Consider the following 20679-nt stretch of genomic DNA (forward strand, 5'->3'; position numbering starts at 1 on the left):
TAGTGTCGCGGCTGATAATAAAACCGGTCAAACAACTAAACTTAACAATGTAAAATATTTACAATTTCTAATTCTCATGTTACTGTTCCAATCCTATGCCATTAAAAGTCTCCATGTTACCGGACTCGTACGGTGTACTTTAACATGTGATTTGGTTGTAGCGGAGCACACTGATAGCTGGCCCCTCACTCCAGGAAATTCCACTGACGTCATTATTGGGTTATGTAAAGAAGCCAAGAAAGAAAAGAAGGTACTACTGCAGCCTATCTAAATCCAGGGTGACCTCACTACCCTCGGTACCCAGACTGTGCTCCGACATCGAGATAAAGGCTGTGTAACCGGCAGTCCTTCTATAGTGCCCTACATGCCCCATTTAAGTTCACGGTCATATTGTCAGCTGTAGGAAAAAACTCCAAGTTAGTTTGTGGATCAATTTGACATAAAATCACTAGTTTTATTCCCCGGCTGGGAATTACAAACTGTTGCCAAACTAACAGCGTTGGAGAGTCTTCTTCCATTTTGTTTTCGTTTTAAGCGACAATTTGTAAATCTCGATTTAGTTCTTCACAATTTCTAACTTGGAGAGAGATCTTTAATGAGGGAAGACGCGCTATTTAGAAATAAACCTTTTATTTACATGGCACGCACACATACACACACTATTCCACGCTGAGGAACTTCCTTTTCTTGGCCGTGTTTGTGTACGGATGCCAGCGCCACTCCACCTCAGCTGTGTTCTCGTTCTCCAAGGTGCCCAGTTTGATCATATACACTGGAAAACATTATTGAGTAAAGTGAGAATGTCTGGAGACGGAGGGATACAGACAGTAATAAATAACAAACACTTACACTTCATCTCAAAGCGAGGGCCCACTTCAGACAGCTCAATATTGCGATGATCAGTCTTTTTATATACATGGTGCCTGGAAAAAGAATGGGGATGTTCAGTTATACCCTACACACCCAAACCAAAGCCCCGAAGAGAACGGTGACTGGCAGATACCTAAATGAGATGTAGTCCTCTTGATTAGCAAAGGTGATCACTCTCTTGCTTTCCTCTTTGGGAACCGGAAACAAGTATTTCAAGATGTTGGATACCTGAAATGTAAACAGAGAGTCAGCACAGTAATATCCGACATCAGGTTACTGGAACAGTGGAATTTAGCACAGATTAACGCACCCTCTGTCCCAGCCTGGAGGTAAAGTTGTGGAAGATGAGGTGGGGGAATGCTTCGGACATGGTCCCAAGATCAGGAATATCATGTCTCATAACCACATTACAGAGCGTGAAGTATGCAGTGGGTCCGAAGGGAAGGTGACACACGATGAGCCCATCTGGGAAGCAAACATTTTCGATTAACAAGGGCCTAGCAGTCAGATAAAATCACCTGCGACAGAGACATAATTAAGCAATTCCTTAAATCAAGTGCGTTCCCCTGGGCTGAGAGGAAGAGGGAGCACTCAATAAGCAGAATATTTGATCTCGAAATAAAACCATATTTAAATTTGGTGCATCCTTGGCGCCGATGGATGTTTAAGGGGATTGGGTTATTAACGTAGAACTGACCTGGCATCCCTCTGTGTTCGTGCACAATTAAAAGGTCTGTGACGTCATTAGCCTTGCACGCTTGTACCAGGGCGCCAACCTCGTGCTTTCCTCTGTTCATGCGCTGTGCATTAGGAAAAGTCAGCTTTATTTCCTGATTGGGTAAGAAAAATCAATGAACACAAAGAAACCCAAACAGACAATCTGTCACATCCCGAATAGCACCAAGCTGCATCCACTAACAACCCTGTAAGGAATGAGCCATTACAGGACAGTAAGAACAGATCACCGCTCTATGGGTCCCATTGATTGTTAACCTGGGCACAGCCGTGAGCCATTTACACCACAGAAAATGCCATAGAACTTGTCTTAACCTTGAGATGTTCTGTTTTGGCTTAATAATGTAGCAAATGACCTCACAATCCAGTTCAGACAAGGCACGGCAAGGGCACACATTGTAAATGGAGAGAATAGAGACATTGTGTCATTTTCTCCGTATGCTCCCTCTAGGCCGAGTGCCAGGAGCTTATAACAATGTCTGACAGGGAGCCAAGATGGAGGGGGCCAGTTTCAAACATCTATAACATAAAGGGAGAAGGAAACCTTAAAAATCCAGTGTGTGACAGGGCGTGTAACCAGTTGGACAGCTGAAGATTAAGGGAAAACTAACCAGACACGTCCCGCGAAGGTCATACAACGACCGGGCAATACAGCTGGTTATGGTTCACTATAAGGCCTTTGAGGAATGGGTTGGATCTTGCGTGTGACGACTTATACAATGATTTATTAGAAAGGAGTTTATTTCTGGGGTTAGAGGTGAAGAGCTGGGGTAGCCCAGTGACTATGGAGCTGTACGGGGCCCATTAATACAGACAGCATTACAAAGGGATTCTGGGAGATAGTGGCCCGAAATGTACTTCAGCAACTCTTACAGTAAACGGTAAAATACTTCCTGCAGATACCGACTGTTAATAACGGGTTTATGGATTGCAGGAAAGGATATAGCCACCTTTGAAGTAAACGCTGTTTCTTACATTGAACACCAGGGAAAGTCTGGATAAATAGGGTGTAAGGACTTGGGATGATTTGTGTAGAAGTGAGAAGACGGTGGGTGTTATATTGAGAGGTTCAGTGACATTAACAGGGTGGAATAAGTGTCAGTACAGAGTCTGCAATCCGTACCTTGGCGAACATTTTCAGACGAGAACTTGGATCCCTGGATGTTGTAATCATGATTTTGGGGTCCTCCACGCCAGCCCACTTGTATTCATTGTCCACATGAGAGGAAATACCTAGAGGATTCACAAATGTTTGAAGCTGAGAACACGAACCTTTGTTTAAGGGTTACATTAATGCACTATTAAAGGGACGCACCACTGCCCAAATACAAAATCAGTATCGTTTAATAATGAGAAGTCTTTGCAAGCAGGTGCTCTGGGCAATTGTTGCCTCTTCAGTTTAAAATGTACTGAGCAAAACAAAGCAGGAAGTAACAGGACCGGGTGTCTCTACATTCAGCCACTCCAGTCTCAGCCCCAAATCTAATCTACGATAGCACCTGATAATATTCACCTTCCTGGCCTTCATCATCAAACTCTATCTGCTGCTGTAAGGAGAGAGCCTCTTTCCGGATCTCGGTGGGAATCAGACGGTTCTCTGGAACAAGAAACAGAACGGACAGGTCGGATTAGAATTATTGCCATTTATATAGCGCCAACGTATTCGGCAGCGCTATGTAGTATTATAAATTGAGAAATGATTCTACATTACCCCCAGTACGTTCTACCCAATCACTAACCTTCTAGAGCTCGCTTTAACCGCTGCTTCTTGTCCTCAATGCTGTGCAGCTTGGCCTCCTGGGCTTTCTTGTAGAGATACTCCCTGCGGAGCCGGGCTTCCCTGCGGAGCTGTACAAAGTTCACTTACATTACCCTTCCTGAAACACTCTGACTAGAGGTAAGTAGTATAGAGGAGTCCTGAAACACTCTGACTAGAGGTAAGTAGTATAGAGGAGTCCTGAAACACTCTGACTAGAGGTAAGTAGTATAGAGGAGTCCTGAAACACTCTGACTAGAGGTAAGTTGTATAGAGGAGTCCTGGGTTAGAGGTAAGTAGTATAGAGGGTCCTGGGTTAGAGGTAAGTAGTATAGAGGAGTCCTGAAACACTCTGACTAGAGGTAAGAAGTATAGAGGAGTCCTGGGTTAGAGGTAAGTAGTATAGAGGGTCCTGGGTTAGAGGTAAGTAGTATAGAGGGTCCTGGGTTAGAGGTAAGTAGTATAGAGGGTCCAGGGTTAGAGGTAAGTAGTAGAGGGTCCAGGGTTAGAGGTAAGTAGTATAGAGGGTCCAGGGTTAGAGGTAAGTAGTATAGAGGGTCCAGGGTTAGAGGTAAGTAGTATAGAGGGTCCAGGGTTAGAGGTAAGTAGTATAGAGGGTCCAGGGTTAGAGGTAAGTAGTATAGAAGGTCCAGGGTTGGAGGTAAGTAGTATAGAAGGTCCAGGGTTGGAGGTAAGTAATATAGAAGGTCCAGGATTAGAGGTAAGTCCAGTCAATATTTAATATATACAGTGATCATAGGGGGTCCAGTCAATATATAATAGGGGGGCTAGTAACCCCGATATATAGAATGATAATAGAAATCCCCTAACTCTCTCGCTTAGATGGGTTTAAGTGCCGTGTTATTTATAAAATTATCTACAAAATATTTCAGCAATTTGGCTATGAATAACATGAGAAGTAACAGATATGACGGATGCACCAGTTATTCATAGCCAAATTGCTGAAATATTTTGTAGATAATTTTATAAATAACACGGCACTTAAACCCATCTAAGCGAGAGAGTTAGGGGATTTCTATTATCATTCTATATATCGGGGTTACTAGCCCCCCTATTATATATTGACTGGACCCCCTATGATCACTGTATATATTATATCTGGGTTATTATCACTGTATATATTATATCTGGGTTATTATCACTGTATGTATTGTATATATATATGGGTCATTATCACTGTATATATTATATATCTGGGCTATTATCACTGTGTGTATTATATATCTGGGTTATTATCACTGTATGTGTATATATATATCTGGGTTATTATCACTGTATGTATTATATATATCTGGGTTATTATCAATGTATTTATTATATATCCGGGTTATCATCACTGTATATATTATATATCTGGGTTATTATCACTGTATGTATTATATATATCTGGGTTATTATCACTGTGTGTATTATATATATCTGGGTTATTATCACTGTGTATATTATATCTGGGTTATTATCACTGTATGTATTATATATATCTGGGTTATTATCACTGTGTATATTATATCTGGGTCATTATCACTGTGTGTATTATATATATCTGGGTTATCATCAATGTATATATTATATATCCGGGTTATCATCACTGTATATATTATATATCTGGGTTATTATCACTGTATATATTATATATCTGGGTTATTATCAATGTATATATTATATATCCAGGTTATCATCACTGTATATATTGTATATCTGGGTTATTATCACTGTATGTATTATATATATATATCTGGGTTATTATCACTGTGTATATTATATCTGGGTTATTATCACTGTGTATATTATATCTGGGTTATTATCACTGTATGTATTATATATATATATATGGGTTATTATCACTGTGTATATTATATATCTGGGTTATTATCACTGTGTGTATTATATATCCGGGTTATTATCACTGTGTATATTATATATGGGTTATTATCACTGTGTATATTATATATCTGGGTTATTATCACTGTGTGTATTATATATCCGGGTTATTATCACTGTGTATATTATATATGGGTTATTATCACTGTATATATTATATATCTGGGTTATTATCACTGTGTATATTATATATCTGGGTTATTATCACTGTGTATATTATATATGGGTTATTATCACTGTGTGTATTATATATCTGGGTTATTATCACTGTGTATATTATATATGGGTTATTATCACTGTGTATATTATATATCTGGGTTATTATCACTGTGTATATTATATATCTGGGTTATTATCACTGTGTATATTATATATCTGGGTTATTATCACTGTGTATATTATATATCTGGGTTATTATCACTGTGTATATTATATATGGGTTATTATCACTGTGTGTATTATATATCTGGGTTATTATCACTGTGTATATTATATATGGGTTATTATCACTGTGTATATTATATATCTGTATTATCACTGTGTATATTATATATCTGGGTTATTATCACTGTGTATATTATATATCTGGGTTATTATCACTGTGTGTATTATATATCTGGGTTATTATCACTGTGTATATTATATATGGGTTATTATCACTGTGTATATTATATATCTGTATTATCACTGTGTATATTATATATCTGGGTTATTATCACTGTGTATATTATATATCTGGGTTATTATCACTGTGTATATTATATATCTGGGTTATTATCACTGTGTATATTATATATCTGGGTTATTATCACTGTGTATATTATATATCTGGGTTATTATCACTGTGTATATTATATATGGGTTATTATCACTGTGTATATTATATATCTGGGTTATTATCACTGTGTATATTATATATGGGTTATTATCACTGTGTATATTATATATCTGGGTTATTATCACTGTGTATATTATATATCTGGGTTATTATCACTGTGTATATTATATATCTGGGTTATTATCACTGTGTGTATTATATATCTGGGTTATTATCACTGTGTATATTATATATGGGTTATTATCACTGTGTATATTATATATCTGGGTTATTATCACTGTGTATATTATATATCTGGGTTATTATCACTGTGTGTATTATATATCTGGGTTATTATCACTGTGTGTATTATATATCTGGGTTATTATCACTGTGTGTATTATATATCTGGGTTATTATCACTGTGTGTATATTATATCTGGGTTATTATCACTGTGTATATTATATATCTGGGTTATTATCACTGTATATATTATATATCTGGGTTATTATCACTGTGTATTATATATCTGGGTTATTATCACTGTGTGTATTATATATCTGGGTTATTATCACTGTGTGTATTATATCTGGGTTATTATCACTGTGTATATTATATATCTGGGTTATTATCACTGTGTGTATTATATATCTGGGTTATTATCACTGTATATATTATATATCTGGGTTATTATCACTGTGTGTATTATATATCTGGGTTATTATTACTGTGTATATTATATATCTGGGTTATTATCACTGTGTGTATTATATATCTGGGTTATTATCACTGTATATTATATATCTGGGTTATTATCACTGTGTATATTATATATCTGGGTTATTATCACGGTGTATATTATATATCTGGGTTATTATCACTGTGTATATTATATATCTGGGTTATTATCACTGTGTGTATTATATATCTGGGTTATTATCACTGTGTATATTATATATCTGGGTTATTATCACTGTGTATATTATATATCTGGGTTATTATCACTGTGTGTATTATATATCTGGGTTATTATCACTGTGTATATTATATATCTGGGTTATTATCACTGTGTGTATTATATATCTGGGTTATTATCACTGTGTGTATTATATATCTGGGTTATTATCACTGTGTGTATTATATATCTGGGTTATTATCACTGTGTATATTATATATCTGGGTTATTATCACTGTGTATATTATATATCTGGGTTATTATCACTGTGTGTATTATATATCTGGGTTATTATCACTGTGTGTATTATATATCTGGGTTATTATCACTGTGTATATTATATATCTGGGTTATTATCACTGTGTGTATTATATATCTGGGTTATTATCACTGTGTGTATTATATATCTGGGTTATTATCACTGTGTGTATTATATATCTGGGTTATTATCACTGTGTATTATATATCTGGGTTATTATCACTGTGTGTATTATATATCTGGGTTATTATCACTGTGTGTATTATATATCTGGGTTATTATCACTGTGTGTATTATATATCTGGGTTATTATCACTGTATATTATATATCTGGGTTATTATCACTGTGTATATTATATATCTGGGTTATTATCACGGTGTATATTATATATCTGGGTTATTATCACTGTGTATATTATATATCTGGGTTATTATCACTGTGTATATTATATATCTGGGTTATTATCACTGTGTGTATTATATATCTGGGTTATTATCACTGTGTATATTATATATCTGGGTTATTATCACTGTGTGTATTATATATCTGGGTTATTATCACTGTGTGTATTATATATCTGGGTTATTATCACTGTGTATATTATATATCTGGGTTATTATCACTGTGTGTATTATATATCTGGGTTATTATCACTGTGTGTATTATATATCTGGGTTATTATCACTGTGTATATTATATATCTGGGTTATTATCACTGTGTATATTATATATCTGGGTTATTATCACTGTGTGTATTATATATCTGGGTTATTATCACTGTGTGTATTATATATCTGGGTTATTATCACTGTGTATATTATATATCTGGGTTATTATCACTGTGTGTATTATATATCTGGGTTATTATCACTGTGTGTATTATATATCTGGGTTATTATCACTGTGTGTATTATATATCTGGGTTATTATCACTGTGTGTATTATATATCTGGGTTATTATCACTGTGTGTATTATATATCTGGGTTATTATCACTGTGTGTATTATATATCTGGGTTATTATCACTGTGTGTATTATATATCTGGGTTATTATCACTGTGTGTATTATATATCTGGGTTATTATCACTGTGTGTATTATATATCTGGGTTATTATCACTGTGTATATTATATATCTGGGTTATTATCACTGTGTGTATTATATATCTGGGTTATTATCACTGTGTGTATTATATATCTGGGTTATTATCACTGTGTGTATTATATATCTGGGTTATTATCACTGTGTGTATTATATATCTGGGTTATTATCACTGTGTATATTATATCTGGGTTATTATCACTGTGTATATTATATCTGGGTTATTATCACTGTGTGTATTATATATCTGGGTTATTATCACGGTGTATATTATATATCTGGGTTATTATCACGGTGTATATTATATATCTGGGTTATTATCACTGTGTATATTATATATCTGGGTTATTATCACTGTGTATATTATATATCTGGGTTATTATCACTGTGTGTATTATATATCTGGGTTATTATCACTGTGTATATTATATATCTGGGTTATTATCACTGTGTGTATTATATATCTGGGTTATTATCACTGTGTATATTATATATCTGGGTTATTATCACTGTGTGTATTATATATCTGGGTTATTATCACTGTGTGTATTATATATCTGGGTTATTATCACTGTGTATATTATATATCTGGGTTATTATCACTGTGTATATTATATATCTGGGTTATTATCACTGTGTGTATTATATATCTGGGTTATTATCACTGTGTGTATTATATATCTGGGTTATTATCACTGTGTGTATTATATATCTGGGTTATTATCACTGTGTGTATTATATATCTGGGTTATTATCACTGTGTGTATTATATATCTGGGTTATTATCACTGTGTGTATTATATATCTGGGTTATTATCACTGTGTGTATTATATATCTGGGTTATTATCACTGTGTGTATTATATATCTGGGTTATTATCACTGTGTGTATTATATATCTGGGTTATTATCACTGTGTGTATTATATATCTGGGTTATTATCACTGTGTATATTATATATCTGGGTTAATATCACTGTGTGTATTATATATCTGGGTTATTATCACTGTGTGTATTATATATCTGGGTTATTATCACTGTGTGTATTATATATCTGGGTTATTATCACTGTGTATATTATATCTGGGTTATTATCACTGTGTATATTATATCTGGGTTATTATCACTGTGTGTATTATATATCTGGGTTATTATCACTGTATATTATATATCTGGGTTATTATCACGGTGTATATTATATATCTGGGTTATTATCACTGTGTATATTATATATCTGGGTTATTATCACTGTGTGTATTATATATCTGGGTTATTATCACTGTGTATATTATATATCTGGGTTATTATCACTGTGTATATTATATATCTGGGTTATTATCACTGTGTGTATTATATATCTGGGTTATTATCACTGTGTATATTATATATCTGGGTTATTATCACTGTGTGTATTATATATCTGGGTTATTATCACTGTGTATATTATATATCTGGGTTATTATCACTGTGTATATTATATATCTGGGTTATTATCACTGTGTATATTATATATCTGGGTTATTATCACTGTGTGTATTATATATCTGGGTTATTATCACTGTGTATATTATATATCTGGGTTATTATCACTGTGTATATTATATATCTGGGTTATTATCACTGTGTGTATTATATATCTGGGTTATTATCACTGTGTGTATTATATATCTGGGTTATTATCACTGTGTATATTATATATCTGGGTTATTATCACTGTGTGTATTATATATCTGGGTTATTATCACTGTGTGTATTATATATCTGGGTTATTATCACTGTGTGTATTATATATCTGGGTTATTATCACTGTGTATATTATATATCTGGGTTATTATCACTGTGTGTATTATATATCTGGGTTATTATCACTGTGTGTATTATATATCTGGGTTATTATCACTGTGTATATTATATCTGGGTTATTATCACTGTGTATATTATATACCTGGGTTATTATCACGGTGTATATTATATATCTGGGTTATTATCACTGTGTATATTATATACCTGGGTTATTATCATGTGTATATTATATATCTGGGTTATTATCACTGTGTATATTATATCTGGGTTATTATCACTGTGTATATTATATATCTGGGTTATTATCACTGTGTATATTATATATCTGGGTTATTATCACTGTGTGTATTATATATCTGGGTTATTATCACTGTGTGTATTATATATCTGGGTTATTATCACTGTGTATATTATATCTGGGTTATTATCACTGTGTATATTATATACCTGGGTTATTATCACGGTGTATATTATATATCTGGGTTATTATCACTGTGTATATTATATACCTGGGTTATTATCACTGTGTATATTATATATCTGGGTTATTATCACTGTGTATATTATATCTGGGTTATTATCACTGTGTATATTATATATCTGGGTTATTATCACTGTGTATATTATATATCTGGGTTATTATCACTGTGTGTATTATATATCTGGGTTATTATCACTGTGTGTATTATATATCTGGGTTATTATCACTGTGTGTATTATATATCTGGGTTATTATCACTGTGTATATTATATATCTGGGTTATTATCACTGTGTATATTATATATCTGGGTTATTATCACTGTATATATTATATATCTGGGTTATTATCACTGTGTATATTATATATCTGGGTTATTATCACTGTGTGTATTATATATCTGGGTTATTATCACTGTGTATATTATATATCTGGGTTATTATCACTGTGTGTATTATATATCTGGGTTATTATCACTGTGTGTATTATATATCTGGGTTATTATCACTGTGTGTATTATATATCTGGGTTATTATCACTGTGTATATTATATATCTGGGCTATTATCACTGTGTATATTATATATCTGGGTTATTATCACTGTGTATATTATATACCTGGGTTATTATCACTGTGTGTATATTATATACCTGGGTTATTATCACTGTGTGTATTATATATCTGGGTTATTATCACTGTGTATATTATATATCTGGGTTATTATCACTGTGTGTATTATATATCTGGGTTATTATCACTGTGTATATTATATATCTGGGTTATTATCACTGTGTATATTATATATCTGGGCTATTATCACTGTGTATATTATATACCTGGGTTATTATCACTGTGTATATTATATACCTGGGTTATTATCACTGTGTGTATATTATATACCTGGGTTATTATCACTGTGTATATTATATATCTGGGTTATTATCACTGTGTATATTATATATCTGGGTTATTATCACTGTGTGTATTATATATCCGGGTTATTATCACTGTGTGTATTATATATCTGGGTTATTATCACTGTGTGTATTATATATCTGGGTTATTATCACTGTGTATATTATATATCTGGGTTATTATCACTGTGTATATTATATATCTGGGTTATTATCACTGTGTATATTATATATCTGGGTTATTATCACTGTGTGTATTATATATCTGGGTTATTATCACTGTGTATATTATATATCTGGGTTATTATCACTGTGTATATTATATATCTGGGTTATTATCACTGTGTATATTATATATCTGGGTTATTATCACTGTGTATATTACATATCTGGGTTATTATCACTGTGTGTATATTATATCTGGGTTATTATCACTGTGTATATTATATATCTGGGTTATTATCACTGTGTGTATTATATATCTGGGTTATTATCACTGTGTATATTATATATCTGGGTTATTATCACTGTGTATATTATATATCTGGGTTATTATCACTGTGTGTATTATATATCTGGGTTATTATCACTGTGTGTATTATATATCTGGGTTATTATCACTGTGTGTATTATATATCTGGGTTATTATCACTGTGTGTATTATATATCTGGGTTATTATCACTGTGTGTATTATATATCTGGGTTATTATCACTGTGTGTATTATATATCTGGGTTATTATCACTGTGTGTATTATATATCTGGGTTATTATCACTGTGTATATTATATATCTGGGTTATTATCACTGTGTGTATTATATATCTGGGTTATTATCACTGTGTATATTATATATCTGGGTTATTATCACTGTGTATATTATATATCTGGGTTATTATCACTGTGTATATTATATATCTGGGTTATTATCACTGTGTGTATTATATATCTGGGTTATTATCACTGTGTGTATTATATATCTGGGTTATTATCACTGTGTATATTATATATCTGGGTTATTATCACTGTGTGTATTATATATCTGGGTTATTATCACTGTGTGTATTATATATCTGGGTTATTATCACTGTATATTATATATCTGGGTTATTATCACTGTGTATATTATATATCTGGGTTATTATCACTGTGTGTATTATATATCTGGGTTATTATCACTGTGTGTATTATATATCTGGGTTATTATCACTGTGTATATTATATATCTGGGTTATTATCACGGTGTGTATTATATATCTGGGTTATTATCACGGTGTGTATTATATACCTGGGTTATTATCACTGTGTATATTATATATCTGGGTTATTATCACTGTGTATATTATATATCTGGGTTATTATCACTGTGTGTATTATATATCTGGGTTATTATCACTGTGTGTATTATATATCTGGGTTATTATCACTGTGTATATTATATATCTGGGTTATTATCACGGTGTGTATTATATATCTGGGTTATTATCACGGTGTGTATTATATACCTGGGTTATTATCACTGTGTATATTATATATCTGGGTTATTATCACTGTGTGTATTATATATCTGGGTTATTATCACTGTGTGTATTATATATCTGGGTTATTATCACTGTGTGTATTATATATCTGGGTTATTATCACTGTGTATATTATATCTGGGTTATTATCACTGTGTGTATTATATATCTGGGTTATTATCACTGTGTGTATTATATATCTGGGTTATTATCACTGTGTGTATTATATATCTGGGTTATTATCACTGTGTGTATTATATATCTGGGTTATTATCACTGTGTGTGTATTATATCTGGGTTATTATCACTGTATATATTATATATCTGGGTTATTATCACTGTGTATATTATATATCTGGGTTATTATCACGGTGTGTATTATATATCTGGGTTATTATCACTGTGTGTATATTATATACCTGGGTTATTATCACTGTGTGTATTATATCCGGGTTATTATATGACAGACACCCTCCTGCTCCCTCTCTGAGTATTTTCAATGTTTGATATTATTAGTAAATATCGCTCTATGCTCCGGTATGGACTCACCATTCTGGTTGCCGGTGGTCCTCACGTGGCTCTCCACCTTCCAGTAACACGCTCTCCTATTGGCTGCCCTTTCCCTTTCCCTTAGTTAAGATGGCGCCGGGAGAACACGTCATCACTGGGCAAACCCGGAACTGCTGGCAAAGTCATGTGACCCAAAGTCTGCTCACAGCACAGGAGGTCACAGGACCTGGGTGAGTGTCTGAGCTGTGTATTATTATTATTATTATTTATATAGAGTGTGATCTGTGTATTATTATTATTATTATTTATATAGTGTGATCTGTGTATTATTATTATTATTATTTATATAGAGTGTGTCATCTGTGTATTATTATTATTATTATTTATATAGTGTGTCCTGTGTATTATTATTATTATTATTATTATTTATATAGAGTGTGTCCTGTGTATTATTATTATTATTTATATAGAGTGTGATCTGTGTATTATTATTATTATTATTATTATTATTATTATTATTATTATTATTTATATAGTGTGATCTGTGTATTATTATTATTATTATTATTTATATAGTGTGATCTGTGTATTATTATTATTATTATTTATATAGTGTGATCTGTGTATTATTATTATTATTATTTATATAGAGTGTGTCATCTGTGTATTATTATTATTTTTATTTATATAGTGTGTCCTGTGTATTATTATTAATATTATTTATATAGAGTGTGATCTGTGTATTATTATTATTATTATTATTATTATTATTATTATTATAGAGTGTGTCCTGTGTATTATTATTATTATTATTATTATTATTATTATTATTTATATAGAGTGTGTCCTGTGTATTATTATTATTATTTATATAGAGTGTGATCTGTGTATTATTATTAATATTATAGAGTGTGATCTGTGTATTATTATTATTATTATTATTATTATTATTATTTATATAGTGTGATCTGTGTATTATTATTATTATTATTTATATAGTGTGATCTGTGTATTATTATTATTTATATAGTGTGATCTGTGTATTATTATTATTATTATTTATATAGAGTGTCATCTGTGTATTATTATTATTATTATTTATATAGAGTGTGTCATCTGTGTATTATTATTATTATTATTATTATTATTTATATAGTGTGATCTGTGTATTATTATTTATATAGAGTGTGTCATCTGTGTATTATTATTATTATTATTATTATTATTTATATAGTGTGATCTGTGTATTATTATTATTATTATTATTTATATAGTGTGATCTGTGTATTATTATTATTATTATTTATATAGTGTGATCTGTGTATTATTATTATTATTTATATATAGTGTGTCCTGTGTATTATTATTAATATTATTATTATTTATATATAGTGTGTCCTGTGTATTATTATTATTATTATTATTATTATTTATATAGGGTGTGAGGGCCCTGTGTATTATTATTATTATTTTTATTATTTTATTATTTATATAGAGTGTGAGCGCCCTGTGTATTATTATGTTATTATTTATATAGTGTGTCCTGTGTATTATTATTATTATTATTATTATAATAATAATTTATATAGGGTGTGAGGGCCCTGTGTATTATTATTATTTTATTATTTATATAGGGTGTCCTGTGTATTATTATTATTATTATTATTATTATTATTATTATTATTATTTTATTATTTATATAGAGTGTGAGGGCCCTGTGTATTAATATTATTATTATTTATATAGGGTGTCCTGTGTATTATTATTATTATTATTATTATTATTTATTTATATAGGGTGTGAGGGCCCTGTGTATTATTATTATTTTTATTATTTATATAGAGTGTGAGGGCCCTGTGTATTATTATTATTTATTATTTATATAGTGCAGGGGTAGGCAACCTTTTAGCAGCACTGGGCCGATATAGGAGGGTGATGTCCTGTAGCGTGCCAGTCCTATTTTTTTAAATTGAGGTGTGTATGCTGTCGTATTCTGCTTGTGTTATTTATACTGCAGTTGTTTTGTATCGTTGTATTTGTGTGTATATAAGCTATTATATTGTATATGTTCATTATGTTCATTCATGTGGTATCGTGTATGATACATATGAATGTGGGCGGTGTACAAGGGATGCTTGTGGAATTGTGTGTGTGTGTGGATGGATATGTCACATTGTGTGTTTGGTAGTGTATGTGTGGGGCTGTTTGGAGTATTGTGTGTGTGTGTGTGTGGATGGATATGTCAATGTGTGTTTGGTAGTGTGTGTGTGGGGGGGGGCTGTTTGGGGTATTGTGTGTGTGTGTGTGTGTGGATGGATATGTCACTGTGTGTTTGGTAGTGTGTGTGTGTGTGTGTGTGTGGATGGATATGTCACATTGTGTGTTTGGTAGTGTGTGTGTGGGGCTGTTTGGGGTATTGTGTGTGTGTGTGGATGGATATGTCACTGTGTTTGGTAGTGTGTGTGTGTGTGTGTGTGGGGCTGTTTGGGGTATTGTGTGTGGATGGATATGTCACTGTGTATTTGGTAGTGTGTGTGTGTGTGTGGGGCTGTTTGGGGTATTGTGTGTGTGGATGGATATGTCACATTGTGTGTTTGATAGTGTGTGTATGTGAGGGGCTGTTTGGGGTAGTGTGTGTGTGTGGATGGATATTTCACATTGTGCATTTGGTAGTGTGTGTGTATGTGTGGGGGCTGTTTGGGGTATTGCTTGTGAGAGGCTGCATCGGGGTTGTGGGCATGTATGTGGATTGTTAGTGGTGTTACGTTTGTGCGGATTGTGTGTTGTGTTTGTGTGTGGGCTGTTCATATTATTTGTATGAGGGGGGCTCAGTGTGGATTCACATTCACAAGTGCTGGAATGAAGTGATCTGAGATCACTTCCTCTATCTGCTGCAATGCATAAATTGAGGATTGTCCTTTACCACCTTTTCGTATTAGCAGATATCTGAAGTTTCACTGGGACTCCTGATAGGCCAGAGCCTGTTTGGCTCTAGCAGCCTTGAGTGCCGTGCAAAGACACCTTGAGTGCCGTGCATGGCACTAGTGCCGTAGGTTGCCTACCCCTGATATAGTGCGTGAGCGCCCTGTGTATTAATAATAATAATATTATAGAGTGAGTGTGACCTGTGTATTATTTTTATTTGTATAGAGTGTGAGGTGTGGGTGTCTTGTGTAGTGGTAGAGTATCAATCCTATATAGTGTTATATATATTTATATATATATATATATATATTAGTGTTATATAGCGGCCTATATATCCTGCTCCGTATAGTGTTAGCTGTATATATTGATATATTTTATGATAGGAGCCTGCTCCGTATAGTGTTAGCTGTATATATTGATATATTTTATGATGGGAGCCCGCTCCGTATAGTGTTAGCTGTATATATTGATATATTTTATGATGGAGGCCTGCTCCGTATAGCGTTAGCTGTATATATTGATATATTTTATGATGGGAGCCTGCTCCGTATAGTGTTAGCTGTATATATTGATATATTTTATGATGGGAGCCCGCTCCGTATAGTGTTAGCTGTATATATTGATATATTTTATGATGGGAGCCCGCTCCGTATAGTGTTAGCTGTATATATTGATATATTTTATGATGGGAGCCTGCTCCGTATAGCGTTAGCTGTATATATTGATATATTTTATGATGGGAGCCTGCTCCGTATAGCGTTAGCTGTATATATTGATATATTTTATGATGGGAGTCTGCTCCGTATAGCGTTAGCAGTATATATTGATATATTTTATGATGGGAGCTTGCTCCGTATAGTGTTAGCTGTATATATTGATATATTTTATGATGGGAGCCCGCTCCGTATAGTGTTAGCTGTATATATTGATATATTTTATGATAGGAGCCTGCTCCGTATAGTGTTAGCTGTATATATTGATATATTGTGTGATGGGAGCCTGCTCCGTATAGTGTTAGCTGTATATATTGATATATTTTATGATGGGAGCCTGCTCCGTATAGTGTTAGCTGTATATATTGATATATTTTGTGATGGGAGCCTGCTCCGTATAGTGTTAGCTGTATATATTGATATATTGTGTGATGGGAGCCTGCTCCGTATAGTGTTAGCTGTATATATTGATATATTTTGTGATGAGAGCCTGCTCCGTATAGTGTTAGCTGTATATATTGATATATTTTATGATGGGAGCCTGCTCCGTATAGCGTTAGCTGTATATATTGATATATTGTGTGATGAGAGCCTGCTCCGTATAGTGTTAGCTGTATATATTGATATATTTTATGATGGGAGCCCGCTCCGTATAGCGTTAGCTGTATATATTGATATATTGTGTGATGGGAGCCTGCTCCGTATAGTGTTAGCTGTATATATTGATATATTTTATGATGGGAGCCTGCTCCGTATAGTGTTAGCTGTATATATTGATATATTTTATGATGGGAGCCTGCTCCGTATAGTGTTAGCTGTATATATTGATATATTTTGTGATGGGAGCCTGCTCCGTATAGTGTTAGCTGTATATATTGATATATTGTGTGATGGGAGCCTGCTCCGTATAGTGTTAGCTGTATATATTGATATATTTTATGATGGGAGCCTGCTCCGTATAGTGTTAGCTGTATATATTGATATATTTTATGATGGGAGCCTGCTCCGTATAGTGTTAGCTGTATATATTGATATATTGTGTGATGGGAGCCTGCTCCGTATAGTGTTAGCTGTATATATTGATATATTTTGTGATGGGAGCCCGCTCCGTATAGTGTTAGCTGTATATATTGATATATTTTATGATGGGAGCCCGCTCAGTATAGTGTTAGCTGTATATATTGATATATTTTATGATGGGAGCCTGCTCCGTATAGTGTTAGCTGTATATATTGATATATTTTATGATGGGAGCCTGCTCCGTATAGTGTTAGCTGTATATATTGATATATTTTGTGATGGGAGCCCGCTCCGTATAGTGTTAGCTGTATATATTGATATATTTTATGATGGGAGCCCGCTCTGTATAGTGTTAGCTGTATATATTGATATATTTTATGATGGGAGCCCGCTCCGTATAGTGTTAGCTGTATATATTGATATATTGTGTGATGGGAGCCCGCTCCGTATAGCGTTAGCTGTATATATTGATATATTTTATGATGGGAGCCCGCTCTGTATAGTGTTAGCTGTATATATTGATATATTTTATGATGGGAGCCCGCTCTGTATAGTGTTAGCTGTATATATTGATATATTTTATGATGGGAGCCCGCTCCGTATAGTGTTAGCTGTATATATTGATATATTTTATGATGGGAGCCTGCTCCGTATAGTGTTAGCTGTATATATTGATATATTTTATGATGGGAGCCCGCTCCGTATAGCGTTAGCTGTATATATTGATATATTTTATGATGGGAGCCCGCTCCGTATAGTGTTAGCTGTATATATTGATATATTTTATGATGGGAGCCCGCTCCGTATAGTGTTAGCTGTATATATTGATATATTTTATGATGGGAGCCCGCTCCGTATAGTGTTAGCTGTATATATTGATATATTGTGTGATGGGAGCCTGCTCCGTATAGTGTTAGCTGTATATATTGATATATTTTATGATGGGAGCCCGCTCCGTATAGCGTTAGCTGTATATATTGATATATTTTATGATGGGAGCCCGCTCTGTATAGTGTTAGCTGTATATATTGATATATTTTATGATGGGAGCCTGCTCCGTATAGTGTTAGCTGTATATATTGATATATTTTATGATGGGAGCCCGCTCCGTATAGTGTTAGCTGTATATATTGATATATTGTGTGATGGGAGCCTGCTCCGTATAGTGTTAGCTGTATATATTGATATATTGTGTGATGGGAGCCCGCTCCGTATAGTGTTAGCTGTATATATTGATATATTTTATGATGGGAGCCCGCTCCGTATAGTGTTAGCTGTATATATTGATATATTTTATGATGGGAGCCTGCTCCGTATAGTGTTAGCTGTATATATTGATATATTTTATGATGGGAGCCTGCTCCGTATAGTGTTAGCTGTATATATTGATATATTGTGTGATGGGAGCCTGCTCCGTATAGTGTTAGCTGTATATATTGATATATTGTGTGATGGGAGCCCGCTCCGTATAGTGTTAGCTGTATATATTGATATATTTTATGATGGGGGCCTGCTCCGTATAGTGTTAGCTGTATATATTGATATATTTTATGATGGGAGCCTGCTCCGTATAGTGTTAGCTGTATATATTGATATATTTTATGATGGGAGCCTGCTCCGTATAGTGTTAGCTGTATATATTGATATATTGTGTGATGGGAGCCTGCTCCGTATAGTGTTAGCTGTATATATTGATATATTGTGTGATGGGAGCCCGCTCCGTATAGTGTTAGCTGTATATATTGATATATTTTATGATGGGAGCCCGCTCCGTATAGTGTTAGCTGTATATATTGATATATTTTATGATGGGAGCCTGCTCCGTATAGTGTTAGCTGTATATATTGATATATTTTATGATGGGAGCCCGCTCCGTATAGTGTTAGCTGTATATATTGATATATTTTATGATGGGAGCCCGCTCCGTATAGTGTTAGCTGTATATATTGATATATTTTATGATGGGAGCCCGCTCCGTATAGTGTTAGCTGTATATATTGATATATTTTATGATGGGAGCCTGCTCCGTATAGTGTTAGCTGTATATATTGATATATTTTATGATGGGAGCCTGCTCCGTATAGTGTTAGCTGTATATATTGATATATTGTGTGATGGGAGCCTGCTCCGTATAGTGTTAGCTGTATATATTGATATATTGTGTGATGGGAGCCCGCTCCGTATAGTGTTAGCTGTATATATTGATATATTTTATGATGGGAGCCCGCTCCGTATAGTGTTAGCTGTATATATTGATATATTTTATGATGGGAGCCCGCTCCGTATAGTGTTAGCTGTATATATTGATATATTTTATGATGGGAGCCTGCTCCGTATAGTGTTAGCTGTATATATTGATATATTTTATGATGGGAGCCTGCTCCGTATAGTGTTAGCTGTA

The 20679-nt window shown here is 33.3% G+C and overlaps 2 protein-coding genes across 2 annotated transcripts in view; one reads left to right on the top strand and one right to left on the bottom strand.

Moving 5' to 3' along the window:
• Positions 1-613: 613 nt before the first annotated feature.
• On the bottom strand, positions 614-13743 carry IMP4 (IMP U3 small nucleolar ribonucleoprotein 4). The gene is made up of 9 exons (XM_063433150.1): positions 13660-13743; positions 3345-3453; positions 3119-3202; positions 2729-2838; positions 1568-1700; positions 1181-1335; positions 1004-1098; positions 850-923; positions 614-772 (listed from the first exon to the last, which is right to left on the bottom strand). The coding sequence occupies exons 1-9, from the start codon at positions 13660-13662 to the stop codon at positions 660-662; spliced, it is 876 nt and encodes a 291-aa protein (XP_063289220.1). The 5' UTR covers positions 13663-13743; the 3' UTR covers positions 614-659.
• Positions 13744-13762: 19 nt separating this feature from the next.
• Positions 13763-20679, top strand: part of CCDC115 (coiled-coil domain containing 115) — a 32026-nt gene continuing 25109 nt past the window's right edge. Inside the window, exon 1 of the mRNA XM_063433151.1 lies at positions 13763-13850. The gene's annotated coding sequence lies outside the window, so the exon portion shown is untranslated. The remainder of the gene's footprint in view (positions 13851-20679) is intronic.

This window comes from Pelobates fuscus, chromosome 9, assembly GCF_036172605.1.
Source record: "Pelobates fuscus isolate aPelFus1 chromosome 9, aPelFus1.pri, whole genome shotgun sequence".
NCBI classification, from domain to species: domain Eukaryota; kingdom Metazoa; phylum Chordata; class Amphibia; order Anura; family Pelobatidae; genus Pelobates; species Pelobates fuscus.

Excerpts from the sequence above, each read along its gene's own strand:
- IMP4 (XM_063433150.1), bottom strand. Across the intron at positions 3,203-3,344 it reads GTTAAAGCGAGCTCTAGAAG|AGAACCGTCTGATTCCCACC; the intron begins GTTAGTGATTGG and ends TTCTTGTTCCAG. Across the intron at positions 1,701-2,728 it reads GTCTGAAAATGTTCGCCAAG|GAAATAAAGCTGACTTTTCC; the intron begins GTACGGATTGCA and ends TTACCCAATCAG.